Source organism: Haemorhous mexicanus, chromosome 4 (genome assembly GCF_027477595.1).
Source record: "Haemorhous mexicanus isolate bHaeMex1 chromosome 4, bHaeMex1.pri, whole genome shotgun sequence".
Lineage (NCBI taxonomy): Eukaryota > Metazoa > Chordata > Aves > Passeriformes > Fringillidae > Haemorhous > Haemorhous mexicanus.
Window position 1 is genome coordinate 69,636,135 of NC_082344.1, and position 21,799 is coordinate 69,657,933.

Sequence of the window (21,799 nt, forward strand, 5' to 3'; positions counted from 1 at the left end):
ACTCGAGAACCACCAAGAGATGCACCTGATGGACATCAGCACTTGCAGCATCATCACTGCTCATAGCAAACACACTACAGAGAAAGAGACCACTTTTAAGCTCTTCAGAGGAGCAAACAGGCAGCAACTGGCTGAAAACACCTTCCACAATGAGGAGCAGTTGGCCCAGCAACGCTGAAATGCTTTTGTATGTATTCACTTATAAGGATAAGATACTTCATCTCCGTGGCTGCTTGGCTCATCCCAGCAATAATTCACTTTCTGTGTGGTTCACAGCTCCAAGTGCTTAAGTGTGTCAGTATTTCCATCAGCTGTCTGCCCCTCTCAGACATCAATACTTGTTTCTGGCTGAGCCTGGAAATGTTTTATTTTGGTTTTAACGCATGCAGCTCCCAAGTTATTTTTTAATCAGGCACAAAAGGACAAGGAAGAGGTGGAGGGTGGTGGGCTGTTCCTGGGCTGCTTAGGGCCCCCAAAAAATCCAAGCCAACCTCGAGGCTGTCTGATGCCCTCCTGTGTGTCAGGGACTATTTCCAGATGCTGCTGAGGATTGGTGCTGGGCAACAAAGGCTCACAGCGAGGGGTGAGGGAGCCCCATGGTGCCATGTCACCTCACAGGGCACTGGGTTCTGGCTCCAGAAAACTTCTTTTCACCTTTGATTTTTCCCCTGGAACAACTTCCCACAACCCTACTTTTTCAAACACCAAAGTGTTCAGGAGTCTCCTGAGGAACTGCTCTGGTGGGGTACATGCATCCCCCATCACCATCAACCTTTTCCCTCAGTGGGCATCCTGCAGCAGGGGAACTTCCACCACACAGCTCAGACTACACTGGGACTGCCCCACAGAGCACCTGAGGCACACAACCTTCTGCAAGAGGTTCCTCACCCCACCCTGACCCCAGCTACCCCGAGAGGCTCTCCAGGACTGCTTCACAGCCCAGTGCTGGGATGGACCAAGGCTCAGTTCTGAGCAGACCATGGTTTTCCCTTTTCAAGCTGGACAAGCTGTATTTGGCATGTTAACAAGCACAGAGACAGCAGCGCTCCACGCATTTCTCCCGTCAGGTTAATCTGAAATAGTTCCTTGTTCTGTGTATTTTATTGCACCAAATCCACCATGACAGGATACATTACAGGATCATGGAGCAACAGCCATGGCAGAGCTTTCTCCTGTTGAGTTTGTTATCCCATTCCCAGAGGGATCATGGTCCCAGACAGCAAGCTGGTGAATAATTGCTGGAAGTGCATGAAAACCTCCAGCTTTAGGGAGATGAACACAGCCATGGTGGCAAAGAGCATGTACACTATGTCCAGACTCAGACCAGCACTCTCTCCTGTCTATTGAGCCCTGGTTTATTCTAATTAAGTGTCCTACCTGTGTTAACTGAGTATTATTCACCCAGTGAATAATATTCAGGTGTTTTTCACAATACCTGTGTGCTTGTTCTTGGGATGGAGTCACTTCCCTACCTCACCTTGGGGCTTCTGCACTGGGAAAAGCAAACCTCCTAGAAGGAAAATAAAACACTTTCCTTGTCAAATATTGTTCATTTAAGATCTGTCTAAATCTAAAAAGCAGCCAGGAAAAGTGACAAGTGGCCTCAGTGTCACCTCCCCATGCCATGCACAGACTCCACATCCACATTCCTTCTGTCTCCTCCCAGGGAGGCAGAGAGACCCTGGGGGAATATTGAAAACCTCCAAACCAGTCCTGAGCCCTGCAGCCCCTGTGAGAGGTGGGCATGATAAGATCATGGCATCACCTGTTTCCCCAGGAACCTTCTCAGGGTCCCTGAAAACCCCCACTGCTCTGCAGGGAGCTGATGGGATATTTTTTATATATATACATATATATATACACACACACACACACACACACACACACATATATATATATATATATACACACACACACATGTATGTATGTATGTATGTATGTATGTATGTATGTATTTGTCAGTGCTTTATGCAGGGCACAGCTTCCCCTCCTTTCTGCACAGCCATGATGGTGCCAGAGGTGGAACATCCCTTTCTGGCTAAGGCCCTGTCACCCCAAAAGGCACCTCACCAGCCTGGCACAGCAAATATATCAAATACATGCGTGATATTATTTAAACTATTTTGTGCACATATTTTCTATTATTTATAAAATAAAAAGTATTATAGAAAACCTTCTGTTTTTTCTCTTTCCCAGCTCCTCTCCCCTTATGAGGTCAAGACCCCTCTTGCACCACACTTCCCAGTGTCAGGCTGCAGCCATCCTGGGAAGAAGGGGCTTGCTTTGGCAATCACAGCAGCACAGGATGCTTTGCTGAAGCAGTATCACCTCCCAAAGTGTGTTTTGCTGGGTTATCTCCCCTGCTCAGTGGGGCTCACACCCAGAAATAAAATACTGCAAAAATAAAATATCTGTATCTGTAAAAGTCTAAACTGTGATATAAAAATACGTCTTTAGATAATCATATCTGAAAAGGGTTTGCCTCCATTATTTCACAGAATCACAGAACCACAGAATGGTTTGTGTTGGAAGGGATCTTTAACATTATCTCATTACAACATCCCTGCCATGGGCAAGGACACCTTCCCCTAGACCAGATCACTCAAAGGTACCACCTCATCTTTCATATATTCCATGTGTTTGCCTGGGAGGAGGCAGTTCTCCTGGAAAAGCTTAAAACAACTGCAATAATAATAATAATAATAATAATAATAATAATAATAATAATGGCAAAGTAGACTGTTTATACTGTATTTGCACTGCAGTGGCCTATGCAATTGTTACCAGACATTTCTTTCAAAGACATTAACAAGTAACTGCACTGTGTTAAAACCCCGTAGGGGTTTTTTCTTAGATCTGTTTTAGGAGAAAAGCAAACCTTTTTCCTAGAGAATTAGCAAAACAATAACCAGGTTTAGTTCTGTCATATGCAGCTTTCTTTATAAACAAGAGATTATGGAAAGGAATTAAAAAAATCTCTCCTGTTTAGTTTGGCTATCCCCGACTTTGGAAGAGCTTCCAAAATGGAAAAAGCAGATGTTGCAAATCTGCCTTATCTGGGGAGCAACTGTTGACTCTGTTGTGCAAATCCTAATTTACATCTGCATGAAAGGTTTCAGAGATTAAATGGCATTCAAGGAGGAATATTAGCTTTTCTCCCTCCCTCCAGCTCTCCTTTGAATGGATTTACTACTGGCAATTAGCTTTCTGTTCCATCGGCCAAGTAGAAAACAGGATTCATCAGGACTCTACAGTATCCTCCTTTTAATGGACTGTTTTCACAGATCACCCAATTCAGGCACAGAGAGTTTAAAGAAATAAATTGTCACAAAGCTAAAACAGTTACAAAAACACTTTGGCCAGGAGGATTTCCCCCTGACACTTGGAAGCCCTGAAGAGGACAGAAGAAAACCCACCAGAGAACAAATCCAAGGGGTCTTCTGGCTACACCTAAAAAATGGGAATGCAAACCCCTCCAAGAGGCACAAAGCTTTGGTTGCTGCTGAGAGCCCAGAACTGACCCCAAGCCTTCAGCTGGGGGTTGCTGGCTTAAAAGAACAAGCAGTGATGGGGAGTTTTCCTTAAAATCTGGCCAGATTGTACAAGCAAACACTTGGTTCCCCACTGAAAACAGGGAAGCAAACACCCCTCATGTGTATTTAGTTAGCTCAGAGCTCTGCACTGAACTTTTTGAACTTAGCATGGAACTTTTCTTTGAGAAATAAAAGAACTGATATGAAATGTCTCCACTTCATCGATGGTCCCCAAAGAGAGGGAGCAGCAGATGGGAGGCAGCTCCTGCTCAAGGATGCCCATGCAGATGGCTGCTGCTCTCCCAGGTGCCAAAGCCTCTGTGCTTTCCTCCAGGAGGGCAGCAATGAGCTGCATCAATTCCCAGCAGCCCACACTCACAGTGGGGTGACACCAGCCCCAGCCTGGCATGATGAGCACACCCTGGCAGCTGCTGGCCCAGGTCACACAGAGCACCTCACCAACCCTGGTGCAAACGTGGCCAGCCCACACTGCTCCCTGCTCCAGGCAGTGATGGGAACTCCCTGGGCTGATCCTTGGGGAGCACAAGAGACCGTGTTGTCATCCTTTTGGTGTCTTGCCTCTTGCTGCCTCTGAAGGGCAGTGGCCAACTTAGCCTCAACTTCTGCTCAGCACAGCAGGGGCATCCCAGCTTGATGTTGACAGACAGATCCCACCACAAAGCAGCTGATGTTTTACATTTCTGCTCTACATGCCCGAGGAAGTCCAAAAAACCCTCATCACAACAGCAAGCAAGCAACTACCACGAGCCTTTCAAAGCCAGTGGCAGCAGCTGTGTAAACTGAGGCACAGAATAAAGCTTCCCAGCACCCCAACAGATTGGGCAAAGCTTGCCCCAAACTCCTCTGGAGCAGAACTTGGTCCTGCCAAACTGTGGAGGCTCTGATCAAACCTGTGCTCTTCAGCATCAGTGCACCACAGCATCCCTCCTACTCCTGGTTACTGGAGGGGTTTTGTAGGTGGCACACCCAAGTAATTAGCAGAGTCTGCTACAGGGACACAGCTTACACAAATGACTGCTCCACAAAGCACAGGGAAAGGAGAGCAACTGTATCTTTGGAAATATTTTTAAACTTTCTTAAAATGTTGCTGAATCATTCTTCTGGTTATTTTTTTACTGGGCTCTTCCTCTATACTCTCATTTCCTTCCTAAAAATCCTTCAAATATTCATTACTGCTGGAGCTTTGACCTCCAGGGTGGACTTTCAGCTACTTGATCAGTTCTATCAAAATTTCACCACCTCTCAAGTGCTCTTGCAGACAAGTTTTTAAGAAATACATAAGGTCCCAGGTTCAAAAGTTTAGGTTTACCTCAGAGGAACTTTTTAAGGTATGCAAATGCTCCTGCTCCTTTTCCAATTCCCAAGCCAGTTTTGCCCTGGAAGTTCCTTGTGATGCTTTCTGAAGCGGGCTTTAGGATCACATGGCATCAGAAAAAATTTGCCATAAAGCCCCAACCTTTCCCCTTCGATTCACAGCTATGCAGCTCCCAAATCCCAGGTCCCCTGCATTTCCCTTGCACTTTTAATGTGCACTCCTCTAATCTTCATTTAATGCAGGCAGCTGGCTGCAAATACCCCCAAACAATGACTTTAATCCTAAGTATCCTGAAGCCCCCCCTTTCCTTCCCACTCCAAAACTGAAGAAAAAAAAATAAAAAGAACAGCCTCAAGACAGCAAGATGGAGAAACCCAAGCTATCCTCTGGGCCAAAGGATCAGAAAGACACAATGAGCTAAATTTTGCCGGGTTTGCTAATTAAAAACGGAAGCGACCCCACTTTGGAGCCAAGGCAGGGAGGTGGGGGGGAGTTCTCATGCTATTCAAAAAATAGGCTTCCAACTGGGACCATATTCACTCCACATTAATTGTCATTCCAACTACGAGTGTCCTAGTTTCAAAATGAAAACTACTCTCCGGTGTAGCTAGTGAAAACTAACACCAGTTTTGAGGCATTAAACAAAATTTATTGATTGCATTTTCCCACCCACTAAAACTTTAATAAGCATTAAACCTGAAACTCCTGGCCCCGTTTCCTCCTTCTACCCTCTCTCTCCATAAAAAGGGTCAGGCTCCTCTATATGGAGATTAGGACTTAATGTTTGGTATTTGTTTATAAGCCTATCAATTGCCTTTATTTCAGGGGGGAGAAAAGGACATCTTAAAAAAAAACCCTCTTGTACAGGGATTAAGAGAGGGCAAAGGTTTAAGGTAGTTTGGGTGGGTTTTTTTCCAACTGATTGTGGGCTTTAGATATATGAAGGATCATGTTCACGTGAATGAAAATAAGAAAATATTCCCCTTTTTGCAAGTTTCCCTTGAGTAACATAAAATGCTATTTTCAAAGATCCCTATTTCTCAGTAATAGCATGCAGAACTTCAAGTCTTCTCTGCTGGCATTTTCAGCTGTGTAAAAGGGAAAAATAGTAATAATTTGGGGGCCACTCTGTCTGCATACTTAGTAAAGAAAACAAAGGTCAAACATTTGAAATGCAAAGGTCGGTGATTAAGCCCAGAAATCCATATCTATGCATCAAAATGAATAGCCAGATTTTGAGAGTGCTTAAACGATTTAAATGCAGAGCCTGACCTGGCTCAGCATCTTTCAAAACCAAGCTTGTTATTTCAGAGACTCAAGCGAGATTTAGGTGCCAGGTACCCCAGTTGGAGAAATTTAACAGTAATCTCCTTTCAGGAAGTCTGATCCACTTTAACGTTGCAAATGACAAATAAAGATTTTGTTATTTAGAAAACACCTCTAACTAAAGCTGCAACACTTTGTCCTTGTGCTAAACTCAAGTCTTATCCTTCAGCATTATTAGGAAGAGTTGTGAGAGATGGCAAAGAAAAGTAATGTCAAAAATTCTTTTATTTCTCCTCTTTAAAGAAGGCTGCTGAAGGGATTAGTCAGCTTTGAGTTCACTGCTCTGTTAAATCAACCTTACAATATTTTTTCAGCTTGTTTGACTTGCTGTTTCTGTATACATTTGTGTTTTCACCTTTCTGCATTCAAATCCCACACTTAGCATTTATTCTGTGCTTCTCACAGGAAACTTAGTCAGTTCTTTATTTGTACTAAGTCTACGGGGTTATAGAAAACAGACTTGGAAAACAATCCCTAAATTAGCAGGACTTACCAGCTCCCATGCATAGGCACATACAGGCAGGGCATGGCATACCATCCAACCTGAATGCAGAGGTTTATCATTTCCAGCAGCAGCACCAGGGCACCAGGTTCACCAGGAGGGACCTTTTAATGGTCTCCTGTAACCCTATCTATTACAGCAGGGTTGGGACTCCACTTTACAAATTAGGAGAGAGTTCAAGGAAGTCATGCGTGTCTTGGTTCCCACTGCCTCCAAGCAGCTTTAGGGCTCCCAAATGATCATCTACAACCTGCACTACATTAGGATCCAGAACTTCCAGAAGCAGGGTAGACACCCCTGTGCAGAGATCTTTTAGCAGTATTGTAAGGAAATGCACACTCTCTTCAGAGGGCTATTTCCACCTTCCTACAAGAGGCTGGTCCTACCTGCATGAACCAGGGACCTTCCACAGGCACTTTGGGATATATTCCCCATCCTTCTGACTCTCATTTCCCCAGCTTTTCCTTTCCTTTCCCCACCAGAAACACTTATAAATTCTTCTCTGTGTGAATGAGCCTCTAAGAATCAGATGGGTGCTGCTGTGATGCCAAAGATGGTCAGTGCAGCAGACAAGGCTGGGGAGGAAGCAAAGAGCTGTCTGCCAGGTAGAAGATAGAGATGATAAAAACTGAGCCCAGCAGCCACCGAAGGGCTGGGTTTGACCAAAAGTCAGGCACCAAAGCTCCTGCCATGCTCCCTGCACTACTCATGAAAACACAAAGCTGGACAACCTCCCTTGATGCATAACCCAGAAATGGAGCAAGAGCTGCACTCAGCATTCTGCCCCCTCCACTCCCTTTCCACGGGTGGGTGGCTAATCCAGGATCATCTTTTGTTCCTGCCTGCCCTGAGACATCCTGTGTCACCCCTCCACCTGCTCTGTCTCATGCCCAAAACAGCTGGGCTCAAACACTGGGTAAAGTTATTCCTGCAAAGACTGCACTTCATTTGCTATGCACTGGGAGGAGGGGACAGAGAGGGAGAAAACCTCTGCTTCAAACATTTACATGTGTTTTGAAAGCACCTGAGGAGGTTTCAGGGCCTTTTTTGCCAGGACTTACACATTCCACCCACAAGACAATCTTGCTCAGAGCATGCAGATGACTCCTCACAGGAAGGATTTGCAGGGCATGAGGCCAGCAGACCCAGGCTCAGGCAGTGACCCACCACTGAGACCACAGGGGTGGGTACAAACCTGCCCCTTTTTGTCCCTGCACTGAGAGGGAAAGGGCAAAGGGGAACTCCTGCTGCCCCCTCTGTGCCTCCCTTCATGAAGACTTTGGCAATGCAGAAGACCACTGCCTCCTCAAAATCAAGATGCCAGCATACCTGCACTTCAAAATGAGGCAGAAATCTCATTCCTTCTCTAAATAATTCACAGGCTGGAGCCCCAGCACAACTCCATTACACTTTCCAGGAGTTAATTTCCTTTTTTGCCTGGGCAGATTGCAAACCACTTCTGCAGTGGAGGCTTCATGTTTGGGCTTCCTTTGCCTCCTAGTTAAAATAATGGCAATACTAACTGAACCAATAATGGCAATACTAACTGAACCACTGGGTAAAAGAAAATTGAGTGTGACCCTTTTGTCAAAACTCTGGTGATTCCCATTTGCTCCTCCAGCTCTCTTGCCCTAACTGCAACAAGGGCAGAGAAGGTGCTGCTGTCAGGATGCCCCTCTCTGAGGTACTTTCTTTCAGCCTGGGATATCTGTAACACAGTACTCTGTATTTAAACTCCAGGGTATTTGCTGTATTTCTATTCTATCCCAGGATGGCAGCAGGAGTGTGGGTTTACCCAGTATCTTCAAGTCTAACGCAGTATCCCCCACTAGCCACTTACAGCCTTCTTCCCAAGCTGGGTGAACCAGGAGCCTGGAAAACCTGAAACATATTTTTTATGCTTGATTACAGATTTCAAGTGCCTGACACCAGGCCCCTACTCGTTATATTTTGACAGTGATGACTTTGGCTGAGCTGGAAGAAACGCTTTGCGCTCACTCATCTCTCACTACATCCAGCAGGGTTTAACTCCAGAGAAGGTGGGTGATGGATTTGTAGCGACCTTGGGCAGGGATGCAGAGAGGACACCATCTGCTGTTCCTTACTTTCCCCCCACTCCCCACCCCACCCCTTCCTTTCTGTAATTAATCAATTCACAAATCAGGAGGCAAAGTTTTCTTGCAGCCTCCTCTTGCGACCACCCCTGCGAGGCGAAGGCTGAGGACAGGGCAGGGCAGCTGCAAAGCCCAAATGCTGCCTGTGGAGCTGGGAGCAGCACTTGGGGCACTCAGTGGGAGCACTGGGGTCCCAGCCCTGCAGCCCATCCCACCCAGGGGCCACCCAGGCCTAACCCACCACACGCTGGAAGAAAGAGGCTTTCGGGATTTTCTTTGGAAAAAAAAACTATGCTTTCACAGAAAGCTGTGAATTCATGCATAACACACTGACTGTAAAAGTGAAAAGTATTTTTAATTTTTCTCCCCAACTGCATTCAGCTCTTTTCTTACATAGTGAGTACTGGAGGTTGGAAATTTAAGGTCCTGTCCAACACAAACCAATCCACGATAATATGGTTCTAAATACCAGCTAATTTATGTACCTCCATTTACCAGATCCCCTCAGTTCTGCATGAATCCCCAGCCTATTAACATAACTATTTAAACTGGACATGTTTTCTTAAAACATTCTTCTTTCATAAACTGCCAAGTGACAGTTGTTTACTGTCAACAAGCCTGGGTACTCCAAGACAGGGAGAAATATGCCCTTGAAAAAGGCAGACACATTGGCTACCAAAGGAAGATTAAAATCTGGTGCTTCTCTCCCTCCTCAGAAATGCTTTATTCCTACAGATACTCATGATACTGATCAGGAGAGATGATACTATGCCTAATTCCAATCATTCTTTTAATTAAAGAAAGGCTCATTGAGGATTTATCTTCACTTGAACATGCTAATTGTCAGGGCACACTCAGAACTCCTTAACCTTCTCACTGCAATTGGTTTCTCCTCTTCACTTCTAGCTGTGGGACTCCCATCTCCCAAGGCACATCTTGGCTCATCTTACATAGATCCTGCTACTGCCTAGAAACAAAATGCTTTCCTGGGGGAAATCTATAGAGAGAAGTTAAAAAAATTTTAAACAAAAATGAAATCATCAGTTTGTTCAGGCCCTACAGTCTCCACACAAGCTGCTGAAGTATTTTGCTGGGAGGGAATTGCTTGTTCTTGAGTCTCGCCCGTGAAAGTGGGGTTATATTTAAAAAAAAAAAAAAAAAAAAGAACAATCCTGTGGGAGAACTTTTTCTTGTGCTCTGTCTGCCCAGAAAGTGCCAGGAATGCTCCTCCACAGGCTCCTGGGTGGTGCAGGGTCCCAGGGCTCAGGCTCACCCACAGAGGGTTATTAAGATTTTCCTGGTGCGCTGTGCTGCTGCAGCTCACGGCACTGGGGCTGATGCTGGTAATACTGATGAAACAGCAGCAAGGATGGGGCAGGAGGGGACAGTGGCCAGCACAGCAGCTCAGCCCCACAGAGGCACAGGGAGCTGGGTGGTGGCTGTCACCACTGCCGCTGGTGTTGAGCTTGGGCTGTGATGCTGCCGCGGGCTCCCATGGCAGCTGGAGTTACAGAAAGATGGGAAGTGAAGGTCTGTGTTACAGCTGCCTAGAGAGGAACGGGAGGTCACTGAAAGCCAGTTCCAGAGACCTCCACCCCCAAACTGGGAGCCCTTTTACTCGCCAGAGTTTCCTCTGCTTGTTAAAATGTTTGGGTCATTACAGAACTTCCCAAACAATCCCTGCTTATGCTAAATAGCTGCTCCCACCACGATCTGTGAAGAGCTTCAGCCTGCTCTCTTGGGAATCAATAGGGGCTTTTTTTGCCTGGGATTCAAAAGGCGCAAGATCAGGACCTCATTATTATTTTTACAGGACTACAAGAAGCAGAGAATGGCAAAACCCCAAAAGAAAGCAATGACCCTCCAAACTGGGAGCCAAATTTGCTGTGAAGGATCTTTACAGGCTCTGTCAAGCATCAAAATAAAATTAAAAATCTAATTCTTGGGATCTTTTCAGTTTTCTGACAGGGAAAGCAGAAGGCTGAGAAAGGCTGGCCTCATCATTTGGATCCAGAGACATCTCCTGTAGCTCCTTTTTACTCCAAAGAAAATCCTTCACAGAGGTGTATTTTACCTTCCCCAGGGGGAGTGAGCGAGAGGGGATGAGCTGTCAGTTCAGGGTGATGCCAGTTACCCTGCAGTGCCCTGTGGAACAGAAACAGCTCCAGGGCTTCACATGACCTCCTCTGCCACACACCACAATGAAACCCCCAGAAAATCCCCTCTGCAGAGGCACTACCAGGAGACTAGATGGCTCCTGGGACATGGTCCTGCTACAAGGACCATGCCTGAACCCCTTTTTCACAGAGCCAGGTGCCACCTGCCTCTTGTGAGAGGAGGTTCAGAGATGCCCTCGTCCTCCTTGGAGCCCTCTGCCAGTGAAGTCCTCCCCTCCTTGCCTGTTATTTTACACCACTCCTCCCTCCTGGCATCAGTGAGCACCCACCCATGCACCACATCACCACCACAAGGTCTGGACCCTAAGCAATACCCAGCTAATTTGCTGTCTCCCCTACGCCCAACTCGAGCCAGGTCAACTCCAAAATGCTTAAAATCCATTACTTTTGGGTAATAGTCCAATCCTTATAACCCAGCATTAGTCTCCAATGCTTTAGTGATTTAACTACATCAGCTGAAATAATTTAGTGAGATTCCTTTTGAACAGCACAAGGGAGCTCAGTGAAATCAACTATAAAACACTCCAATTTCCAGGGCAAAAGTTTTAAATGAAGATAAACTCACAAATACTTTCATCAGTTGTGAAAAAGCAACAGCTGGGAAGCCACCACCTCTGGAGGCTTCTGGCATGCCACAGTGCACTACCATTGCCTGTTACTGTCTTTCCCTAAAAGCCTCATACTCAAGGAATCTAACTGATGGCTTGGCTCCTTGGGTGAAAGGGAAATGAGGGGAGAAAATCCCAGCCAGCATACTGCCAGGTGTCAGTGTGACATTTGCAGGTGGTTCAGCAGGTCAGAGTACACCCCTGGCTGTGCTGGGGTCCTGGTGCTGTGATGTTCCCAGGGAAGAGCCTTTGGCACACACAGCAGAGCCTGCTCCCAGAGAGCAGCCCTGGGCTGCCTCCTTTCCTCACCCGAAAACTTGGAGCCCTTCTCACTTGAGTTATTAATTCTTTTAACCCCTCACAACCTGCAGAAATGGCACAGCCCCAAAATCTCACAGATGCTAAACATGTAAGCACATGGCAATTGTTTTGCATACAGTTCTGCATGATAAAGAGATCTACTTCCAAGTTTCAATATAACCTTTTTATTTAACCAGCTCGTTATCTTGCCTTGCTCTCTGGATTTGAGAAAGCAAGGCCAGCACACCAGACCTACACTCCACCTCTGCAATAAATACCACCCCTTTTTTAGATTAATACATCTGAAACTGAAGCAGTTACTGGAGAAATGTTTTCTTACTCGACTGTGCTGCTATTCTTCACAAATAGCTTTGCTACATTGAGTAACCTGAGTGTCACTGTACAAAAAAAATAAAATTGGTTTATCTACCTCCTGGCTAGTTCCTATCCACCTGAATGCAAAAGCTCTGATAGCCTATCAGAATAATAGGGCAGGTTTACATCTGATTACCTTTCCCATTTTAACTACCAAGTTTGCTAAAGGTTTTACTCAGCTCGTATCTCACAGTTCTTGTTTGCTTTTGATACTGCAGAAACTTCCTGGTCATTCAAGCCAAGGAGCAGATACTTTAGGGGTAAGCACACCAGGAATACAGCATTCACTGCAGGAATAAAAGACCTTCTTCACACATAGAGAGCTTTAAATCACATCCATGGCACTTGGCAACCTGAGCTCTGAGCCACAGGAGAAAGGAGACACTGGGGGAGTCAGCTTTACCTCAGAGAAACAGGGGGTTTTCTAACAAGACCACCAGATAAACAGCCAAAAGAGGGGAAACAGCTAAACTGACAAGCTATGTAGGAGGCCAAGGAAAAAAATTCAGGGTGTAAAAAGGTTTTTTTAAGGTGTTTTGGCTTTGTATGCATCTTCAGACACGGTTTGCAGAGAGGTGCTTTCAGATTTACTCCTCCTACAGTCAGGGCTGCCTGCTGCCACATACCATGAGTGGCTGTGCTGAACCAGAGTCCCATTTGCTGAAAAAACATCCAATGTAAGGCAAACTTTTAGCAGGCACCATCCTCTCTGGCATACAGTCTGGTACATGTACAATCAAGTTTATCACTAATCGCTGTTAAAAGAGATGAAATGGCAAACACTGAAACAGCTACATCAAACCACTCTATTCAATGCCTTGGAGTCAGCAGGCAATTTAAAGGCTGCAGTGTTTTTTAAGGGCCAGAAAAAAAGGAAGAAACAGATATGCAGAGTCAGACAAACTCTCAGGACACATGGAAAGTTACGAGGATGCAGCCCGTGAGGGACAAGAAAATCTATTCAAACAGGAAAAATAAGAAAAATAGCCAGATTCATGGTTTATCTGTGTATTCGGTTCAGCTGAGCTGGGAAAAACTGCAAAGGGAATTTCAACTCTATTTTCAGTATAAATATCTGAATTTGTTATAAGCCTGATGGGTCTGGTCTACCTTATATATAGTAAAAATTGCCAAAAGCTAAACCATGATGACAACACAGCCACTTCTCCATGAATGGCTCATGCTTAGGCTCCTGCATTGAATCCTGCACACTTCAATGGCCAGCCAGAAAAAGCCACCAGCAGGCCATGCCCTAACCTTAGTTAAAATTAAGGTGCAGCAAATGTCTTCAGTCACAGCTCTGCATGCCAACGAGAGATCACTGTCAGAAACACCTTGATCCAAGGCTTCTATAAACTGAAAATTGTATTAATTGCTCAGAAACTAGGCTGATTCCCTATCCTTTAGGATCCCTAAGTGAATAGCAGATGTACACAGTAAGTATTCAAAAGAACAGCTTTCTAAACATTCAGGTGGATATCAAAGTTCACTGCTATTTTAAAAGGAAAAATTTTGTTTCTCAACCTTATAAGGTGTGGGGGGAGAACCCTCCTCCAGCTTTATGAAAAATTTCAGCTTTGTCCAACCAGCGGACTGGGTCCCACTGTACGGAATTCCCAACTGTACAGTGGGAATGTTGTAATCAAGAGTCCTTTGGTGTTCACCTTATTTCAAAACCCACGTTCAGTCAGGCTTCAGGACAGGTTCACCTTCCCAAACAGCACTGAGGATTTTTTTAGAGGGAGTTGTAAAAGTTAACATGCCAGTCAGAGCAGCTTAGTTTAACAGCATAATTTAATTAGCAGATCAACACTTTGCTACACAATTTTCAGGTCTACTTTCATCACGTTTCCTACTCAGCAGTTGCTAAAAAAGTCTTTTTTAAAAGAAAAAATCCTCAGATTTAATTGGAGTGACCCTCGTCAGTATGTGTAGGAGAGATCATGTTATACAGCGACTATTGAATATATTGAGTCCATCTCTGCACTGGAACAGAGTTCAGTTTCTAATTCACTATTTGCAAGGTAAGAAATAGATTTATTTTTAAAGAAGTGGTGTTTCATCATCTTTTATTTGTGTCCTCTTATTTTATTGCATATAGCAAAATATGCTAGCCTCAATATTAAACACTTAACTAGCTTTAGCTGCTACTGCTCATGAGAACAAATGGATCAAGTTTTAATCTCAAAACTATCACTCACAGCTGCCCACTAAATCTAAAACATTTCTGGTGTAGGGCACAAAGTAAGCAGCACCATCAATACATGAGAGACTCTTTGCAGAGGGTTTGAATGCATAAACCCCAAGGGCAGCTCCAGGAACACCCAGTGCCATTTGGCACTCGCTTCACTACCCCTATAATTTCAGGATGAACTTTGAAACACTCAGATACACAAAGCAAAGTGACACAGATCGGCGTACCCTACACCTTGGACGCCTCGCTGAGCTCATGCTGGAAGGCTACAAGAGCCCAGTTGCCATCAGCTGCATGAAAAACACTGCAGCTGGCACATCATCACTTCTTTCCACACAAAAAAAGTCACAAGAATTGGTACACGCCCTCCCATTAAATTTAAACAAAATCCCTAAAGGGTCCTTGCTCTTCCGGGGAAAAAAATGCCTGTGCAGTATTAACTCTGCGTGACAATTCCCCTCCTTGCACAAGGAAACTTCGGTTCCTGCTCCTGACAGACTGGGAGAGCTCTCCCCTCCCCTTCCCGCACAAACCTGATCAAACATTAGCAGCTCTCTATACAACTCTTTCAATGCACTCAGACAGCCCCAGCAACTAACTAGTGCAACACAAATCCTAAAGAGTCCAGAAATTGCCTTTTTCACATCTACCGTGTGCAGACACGCACACAAGCTAGTTACAGGAGAGGAGACAGGATGGTTATCAGAATTTCTTAAAAGTTAAATGCTGCTGTTTCAGTTGAGCTGCTCTCTAAGAAAACAGCCAGCATTACTTGACATTCACAAATCGTACGAAGTAATATCTTTATCTGAATACTAATGCAAATTGGACGGGCTTTTTTATATTGATGTCTATTCTGTGGCTGCTGAATAGAGTGACCGCATGCTCAAGGCTGCAAAGGAGTTCACTGACCTCCCTAATCATCTCTGTCATAGCCCCTGAATGACATACACATTCAATCCTGCCTCGCCTCTCTCACTTTCATTCATAAAAAAAAAAAAAGAAAAAAGGAGGGAGGGGGGAAATTTGACATTGTTCTTCCTACAGCAGCCCCGAGAACGGGAGAGAAGAGAAACTCAGCCCAGATGAGGCCCCTGGTGTTTTTAGTTTAGCTTCTATTCAGCAACAGCCCCGCCATCTGCCTCCTTCCTGCCAACAGCCGAACACCTCCCTGCGGAGATGTTAAAACCTGCACCCCCTCCACCTCCGCTAATAGCCAGTATTCATATTAGCAAACATACACATACCTCGAGAATGCCTCCCTTCAATGTGTGTTTTATGTAGCTGAGTATAGGCACAAAGCAGTAGCTGTTATAGCCTTCACAGCCCCGTGTGGAGAATTAGATCACTGGGGAAAAATCCTTCCAAGCCCCTTTATGGAAAATAAGGCCTTAGACTGTAAATGCAAAGCCCAGCGAACAACAACCCTCAGTAATGAGCCAATACCCCATGGCCCATTTGACTAGGAGAAAGAATTTGCTTTTGACCATTCAATTCAAAAAGACTGAAAAAGTAAAATGTGTTTTTACTCGGCTCTGAAGGTTTATATTCTTTACAGTTTCTTTTGCACAACCTTTTCCCCCCCAGGTCGGACAGGCAGCGGGTGCCCTCTGGGTCACGGAGCCGCTGGCTTTGGCACAGAGCTGGGGAAGCAGCACTGGATCCGCGCTTCCCCACGCACGTGGAAGATGATGGTGGGATGGCCACAGGCACTGAAAAGCTGTCTTTCCCCTCATAGTCCCTATCCACAGGAGCTTTCAACAGCTCACAGTCATAGGGCAACTCTTGAAGACATTTCTAGGGGTTGGGGTTGACGGGAACCCTCCTGGTTCAGGGAGGAATCCCATTCCAGGGAGCAGAGCCAGAGTTGACAGTGCCACCTTCGCTTCGGAGAAAGCTGACTGAGAGGTAAGAGAGCCTGTCCCGAGGATTTCCACGGTAGGCCCTGGAAATCCCAACCCATCACTCACTTCACAGACATCACTGGAAGGATGTTTCCCTCCGTATGACCTCCGAGTATGCCACTTGCTACTATTCCAACAGCGTCCCAAAGCTTTAACTTGCAAAAGTATCTCAGAGCACGGGAGGGGTTTAGCACTACTTCAACACATCATCGACCCCAGCTATGGGCTGAAGGTGAGGGTGGAAGCCCAGGGACCACTGAGGCAGCCACCGAGGTTGCTCCTCATCCCCATGGGATCGACTGTCCCTGAAGTGACAGCACCAACGCGCGCTTCAGGCTAAGCCAGAGAGAGCTGGGGACACTTCGCTTCTGTCACTTGCAGCCCTGTGGCCAGCACAGGCTGCTCGCCGCCCTCCGCACACCGACCTCATCTGCTCTGACCAAGTCCCCGCGATGTTGCCCCATAAATCAATTCTTTTGGCTGTGAAAAATGAACCAAACGAGTTACACTAAGAATCTGGTGTTTTATTAGGACTTTCTTGAAAACAAACCCAACCCCCGTGTGATTTATAGCTTTAACCAAAAGGGGTATGAAAGTAATGCCCCCCACCCCCCAGTCTCCACGAAGTCCATTTATTCCCCTGTCACTTTTTTGGCAAACAGGCTTCAAACCCTTTCCTGAACAATGGAAACTTTCTGCCGGGTACATGCAAACCGGAGGACAGGGGGCTGCGAGGGGGCTCCCTTCCATTAAAGAGCTTTGAAAAATAAACAGGGACTCAGGTAGCAGCTGAGGCGGATCAGAGAGACGCGATGTTTCAAACCCGCCGTATATTACTTGGAAAGAAGAAGGGAAAAAGCAAAACCCAGCTTTTGCCCGACGTGTTAACTTTTTTTCACTTGCAACTGCAGTGCTGCCACTCCAGGGGAGATCGTCACCGGCTCCCCCGAGAAGCAGTTCCCTTCTCAGTTCAGCCGCTTAATCAGCTGCAACCCAGCTTGTGCCTACCCGGAGCTGTAGCAACAGCAACCCCTTCTGCTCCCAAGATGAAGATAAAAAAAGTGACCCTTCCTTACTTTTCCCACCCGAACACACGCAGCCAGAGCATTTCCGATGAGTGCCGAAGATGCGCCGCTACACACGCACGCAAGCATCTTCCCAGCTGTTACCCACGGGGCGCCCCATGCGCTTCCTTGCTGTGAGAGGGCTCCTGGCACACAAGGATCCTCTTAAAAGCACTTTGTCCCTCCTGGGCGCCTCTGAGACAAACCCGAGCCACGGCGAGGTGGAACCGCCCCGGCCCCGCGTTCCTAACTCCCGCTCCACAGCCGCCTCCGGCGGTCTCCATCCATCCGCCCCACTCCGCTCGCTCAGGGACGGGGACTCGCACCGCCGAACCCGGCCGGGCCGGAGCCGTCGCTACAGAGCACGTGTGTGAACGCGGCCGCGCAGCCCTTACCTGCCGGCTGCCCGCCGCTCCTCGCCGCCGCCGCCGTCTTGCCGCCGCCTTGCCGCCGCGCCGCCGGCATCCCGCCGACGGCCGCCGCCAGGCACAGGCACCAGACGGAGCCCCAGGCCGCCCGCATGCCTCCGGAGCGGCGCCGGGGCAGCGCGGCCGCCGCCGCACCGCCCGCCTCAGACATCCCCCGGCCGCCGCATGCTGCCGTAGCTCACCGCTCCGCTCCGCCGCCGCGCTGCCGGGAGAGGGAGAGAGGCGCTCAGCGCGGGGAGGAGGACGAGAAAACCCCCCGCCCCTAGTGCCCACACGGAGGAGGAACAGGAAAAATAATAGTAAAAAGGCGGAAAAAAAGTGGTGGGAGCAGTAAAAAAGTGCAGGGGGCCGGGCAAAGCCGTGCGCCGAGCGGCGGAGGAGCGCCTACCTGCGCAAGCCCCGCGGCCGGCCGCGCACCGCGCATCGAGCGAGGGAGGGAGGGAGGGAGGGAGCGAGCGCCCGCAGGAGCCGCCGCTGCCGCCCGCCCGCCACCGCGGCGCTCCTGCGTCTGCTCGGCGCGCAGCGGGCGCGGAGCGGGGCGGCCGCGATGTCCCCGCCCGCCGGGCCGGACCGCCCGCCCCGCCCCGCCCCGCCGCCGCCGCCGCGGGGGGCCGCGCCCGCCCCGCGCCGCTCCGCTCCGCGCCCGGCCCCGGGGCTGCGCGGGGGGGCGGCCGGGGCTGCGCCCGCCAAGCCCTCGGGGTGGAGCGGCACCCGCTTCCCACAGACAGAGATTAAAGTTGGCGCGGTGCTCCCATGGTGGATCCCGCGGCCGTCACCCGCGCGTCCCCTTCTCGTGGCCCTGGAAAGGCGCGATTTCTGAAGAGAGGCGGCGGGAATGGGGATCCGTGGGTTGGGGACAGTTCTGTGCATGCAGCAGTTCTGTCAGCCTGGGACTTGCCCATGCACCCATTCCCCCTGCATGGCCGCTCTGTACCCCGAAGTGAAGCCGCCCGCTTCGAGCACCCTGACTTCACTCCCCCCCACCCATAATCGCTGTGGTACGTGTATGGGAATAATGACAGACTCCACGCCACTCTGCGTGTTCTCCTCTGCCAGCTGGAGTAGCTGTTTTAATAAAGTCTGACCAAATGGATCTAGTCACATTTACAGTTACAATTACCGTGTTCCAGTCACTATCACAGTTCTGGTTCGGGGTACTGTGATCATCTCAGAGACCCCCGACACGGCCGAGTTGCTGAAGTGACATGCATCAGTTACTGCTGACAGCGAGCTGAGCTGCCTCATACAGCGAAGTCACAGCTCTGCTTTAATCCCACTTGACACAGCAACTCATTCGCTGAAAATAGACCCAGATATTATCAGAGCTGAAAATGCCCCGCAGAAGGGGCCCAAAAAACCCAACCTGCATAAGAGTCAAGGGAGTTTTTCTGGGTCAGAGGAAAGGCGGGCAGTGCCGAGGTTTGTCTCGCAGCGAGGGCAATCCGCGGGGATCGCTCCTGGCCGCCGTGGAGGGCTCGGCGTTCGCAGTTGTCGCTGCAACCGGGATCTCCCTTGACACCTTTATCAGGCGCAGAGACTCTGACATCTCAATACTGTGGCATTGTGTGGGGAAGGATTGAGACGGGGCTGCAGCGAGGAAATCCTACATGTCAGCGGAGACCCTCGCCAGTGACACTGTCGGTTTTAAATGAAAACAATGGAGGAAAAAGCAGACATATAAATAAGATGTGCTTATTTCACCGTCGCAGAGATGGTTTGACAGCACGTCAAGCTGTACGATGTTTGCTCTCATAACTGCTGTGCTGGAGGTGCCAGAAAATCACTAAAAATTAAAACAACAGCATCATAATTATAACACTGCACAAGGAGTTGTTGGCGTCATTACTTTGAAGACAGAATTTCGAAAGCAGAGCCAAACTCTGCTCTCAAGCAAAGCCATCAGGGTAAGATTGTTGTTGTAGCATTATTGTTCCTATTGCTATTAAGTGTTACTATTGTTCCTATTACTCCCCCAATTTTCCAAGAGGACAGCAGCGAAGGAGGACCAGGAGCTTTTCTAAGTTTGCAGAAAAAATAAAAACATCCGTGAGAATTCAGGGTGGTTTTTCACACTGTGGCTGAGTTTTAAAAGTGCCACAGTGATTGTTCCTTTCTGTCAGGTGAGGGTAAACATGCTCATGCTGCTCCTGGAGTAACGGATGGAAACGGCAGATCTGAACCCAGAGAGTTTTAAGGTTGCTGGGAGATGTAAAGGTCTGCACCGTGGATCAGGTTAGCTCAGCCCTTTAATGGTTTTGAACTGGCTTTCATTTGGAAAAAGACCAAGAGCTTATAACATTTGGAAGCCCTTTACAACAGGAAATCAAATGGGTATTGAGATAGTCCTGTATGAAGGACTTCAAGGTTTGCAGTTCTCCCTACAGTGGGATATTTTTAGATTTCCCATTTATTAACCATGCAGAACACTCATGTGGTGTTGGGAGCACAGACCCGACTAAGTACAGATTTTTTGATGCTGCTTTGTCACTGTGGTGGCCACTGTAAGAGAGACCAGGATGTAGTGCTGTGCAGCAAAAACTGCAGCTCTGGACTGTGTCTCAGCCACTTTCTTACTATTAAAAAGAAAGAAAAAAATCCATGTACATAGGCTAGTAAAGCCTGCACAACACAGTTGCATTTACTTCAGCACTGTTATGCCATAAGCCATATATTAGCCCCAAAGTTTTTCTTCCCCCTCAGGCTAGGAGCATGCACCCCCCTCCATGCAGGGATACTTTCTCTGCCAACATGTTTGTTCTCCTTTTACCCTTTATAAGAATTCCCTTCCCAGAACTTTATATTTGTTTATCCCCTTAATATCCAAAGCTGTCTGTGATGAAAATCAACCCCCTTTCAGCAGCTCAGGGATGGTGAGTGGTTGCCCTCTTTTGAGTGAGTGGCTCCAAGCCTGTCACTGTCACACACCTCCATCTGCCCAGACCCCACTGGGGGCTCAGCCACTGCCCTGGGACAGTTTTTGGAGAGCCTGGCAGGCCCTGGGGGCATTTGCATGGCTAAACCCCCTCGCTCCCTCCCTTCATGCCTCTCCAAAGCCCTGCCTTAGAGAGAGGCTGTTAATCTCTCTCTATGAAAGTGCAACCTGTTGATAGTCTCAAATTAAGTTACATGAAGGATGCTGTAAAAAAAACTGGAGCATAATTGGCTGCAGGTGTGAATGCTTTAAGCAGTCCCTTCTGCCTCTCTGTCCAGGAGATGGGACAGGACAGGCTGTCAGATGCTTGTCCCAAAGCCCTTGGGACTGAGCCTCTGGAGAGGCATGGAGAGAGAGAGGCTTTGTTCACGCCAATGTCAGCCTTGATGACATTGCTGTCAGAGAGCCTGCCATCACTTCCCTTGTCCTGCAGTCCCCCTTTGCACTGTGCAAGGCTCTCCCCTGCACATCTGAGCTGTCAGATGTACCGTGGCAGCCAGAAGGCTCGGGCACCAGTGCTGGCCTAAGCAAGGATTTTGCAAAAATTACACTGGGGTCTGGTGCCCCCATATATCTGATACTCACAGGAGCTGCTTCCTCAGCCAGCAGAAAGCAATTCCTGAATCAATACTGAGTTGGAGCAGAGCACTGAAGTAGGTGAAACTTTATTTCAAGTTTTTATATGCTGGCAAGTTTGATCAGAGTCTTGGTCACATAAGCTGCTGAATCGTATCAGGTTAGGTACACACAGTAAATATTCCCAAATATTTCTTATCAAAACTGGGTCTTGTTAGCTGACTTGGGAGCCAGACTGAGTGTTGTGGCCTCTCAATGCTGTAACAGGCTGTTCCTTCAGCCCAGCTGAATGCTACAAGCTCACATAAAACTGAATTGAAATATTGGTTCAGAGGTCAGTATCAGCGTGCATGAGTAGAATCCCAAGCTGCTCACCCTTAGCCTTCAAGGGTTAAATAGCATCAGTGGATGCCAGCACTGGGGTACATTT

General features: G+C 47.7%; 1 protein-coding gene across 6 annotated transcripts in view; it reads right to left on the bottom strand.

Moving 5' to 3' along the window:
• FGFR3 (fibroblast growth factor receptor 3) overlaps positions 1-18,063 on the bottom strand; it is a 55,176-nt gene extending 37,113 nt beyond the window's left edge. For 3 of the 6 annotated variants that reach the window (XM_059845341.1, XM_059845340.1, XM_059845339.1), the window contains exon 1: positions 17,829-18,063. In XM_059845341.1, coding sequence (XP_059701324.1) covers positions 17,829-18,012 — 184 coding nt within the window. In that variant the 5' untranslated portion in view covers positions 18,013-18,063. The remainder of the gene's footprint in view (positions 1-17,828) is intronic. The other 3 variants (XM_059845337.1, XM_059845335.1, XM_059845338.1) reach the window with 2 other exon arrangements.
• Positions 18,064-21,799: the final 3,736 nt, after the last annotated feature.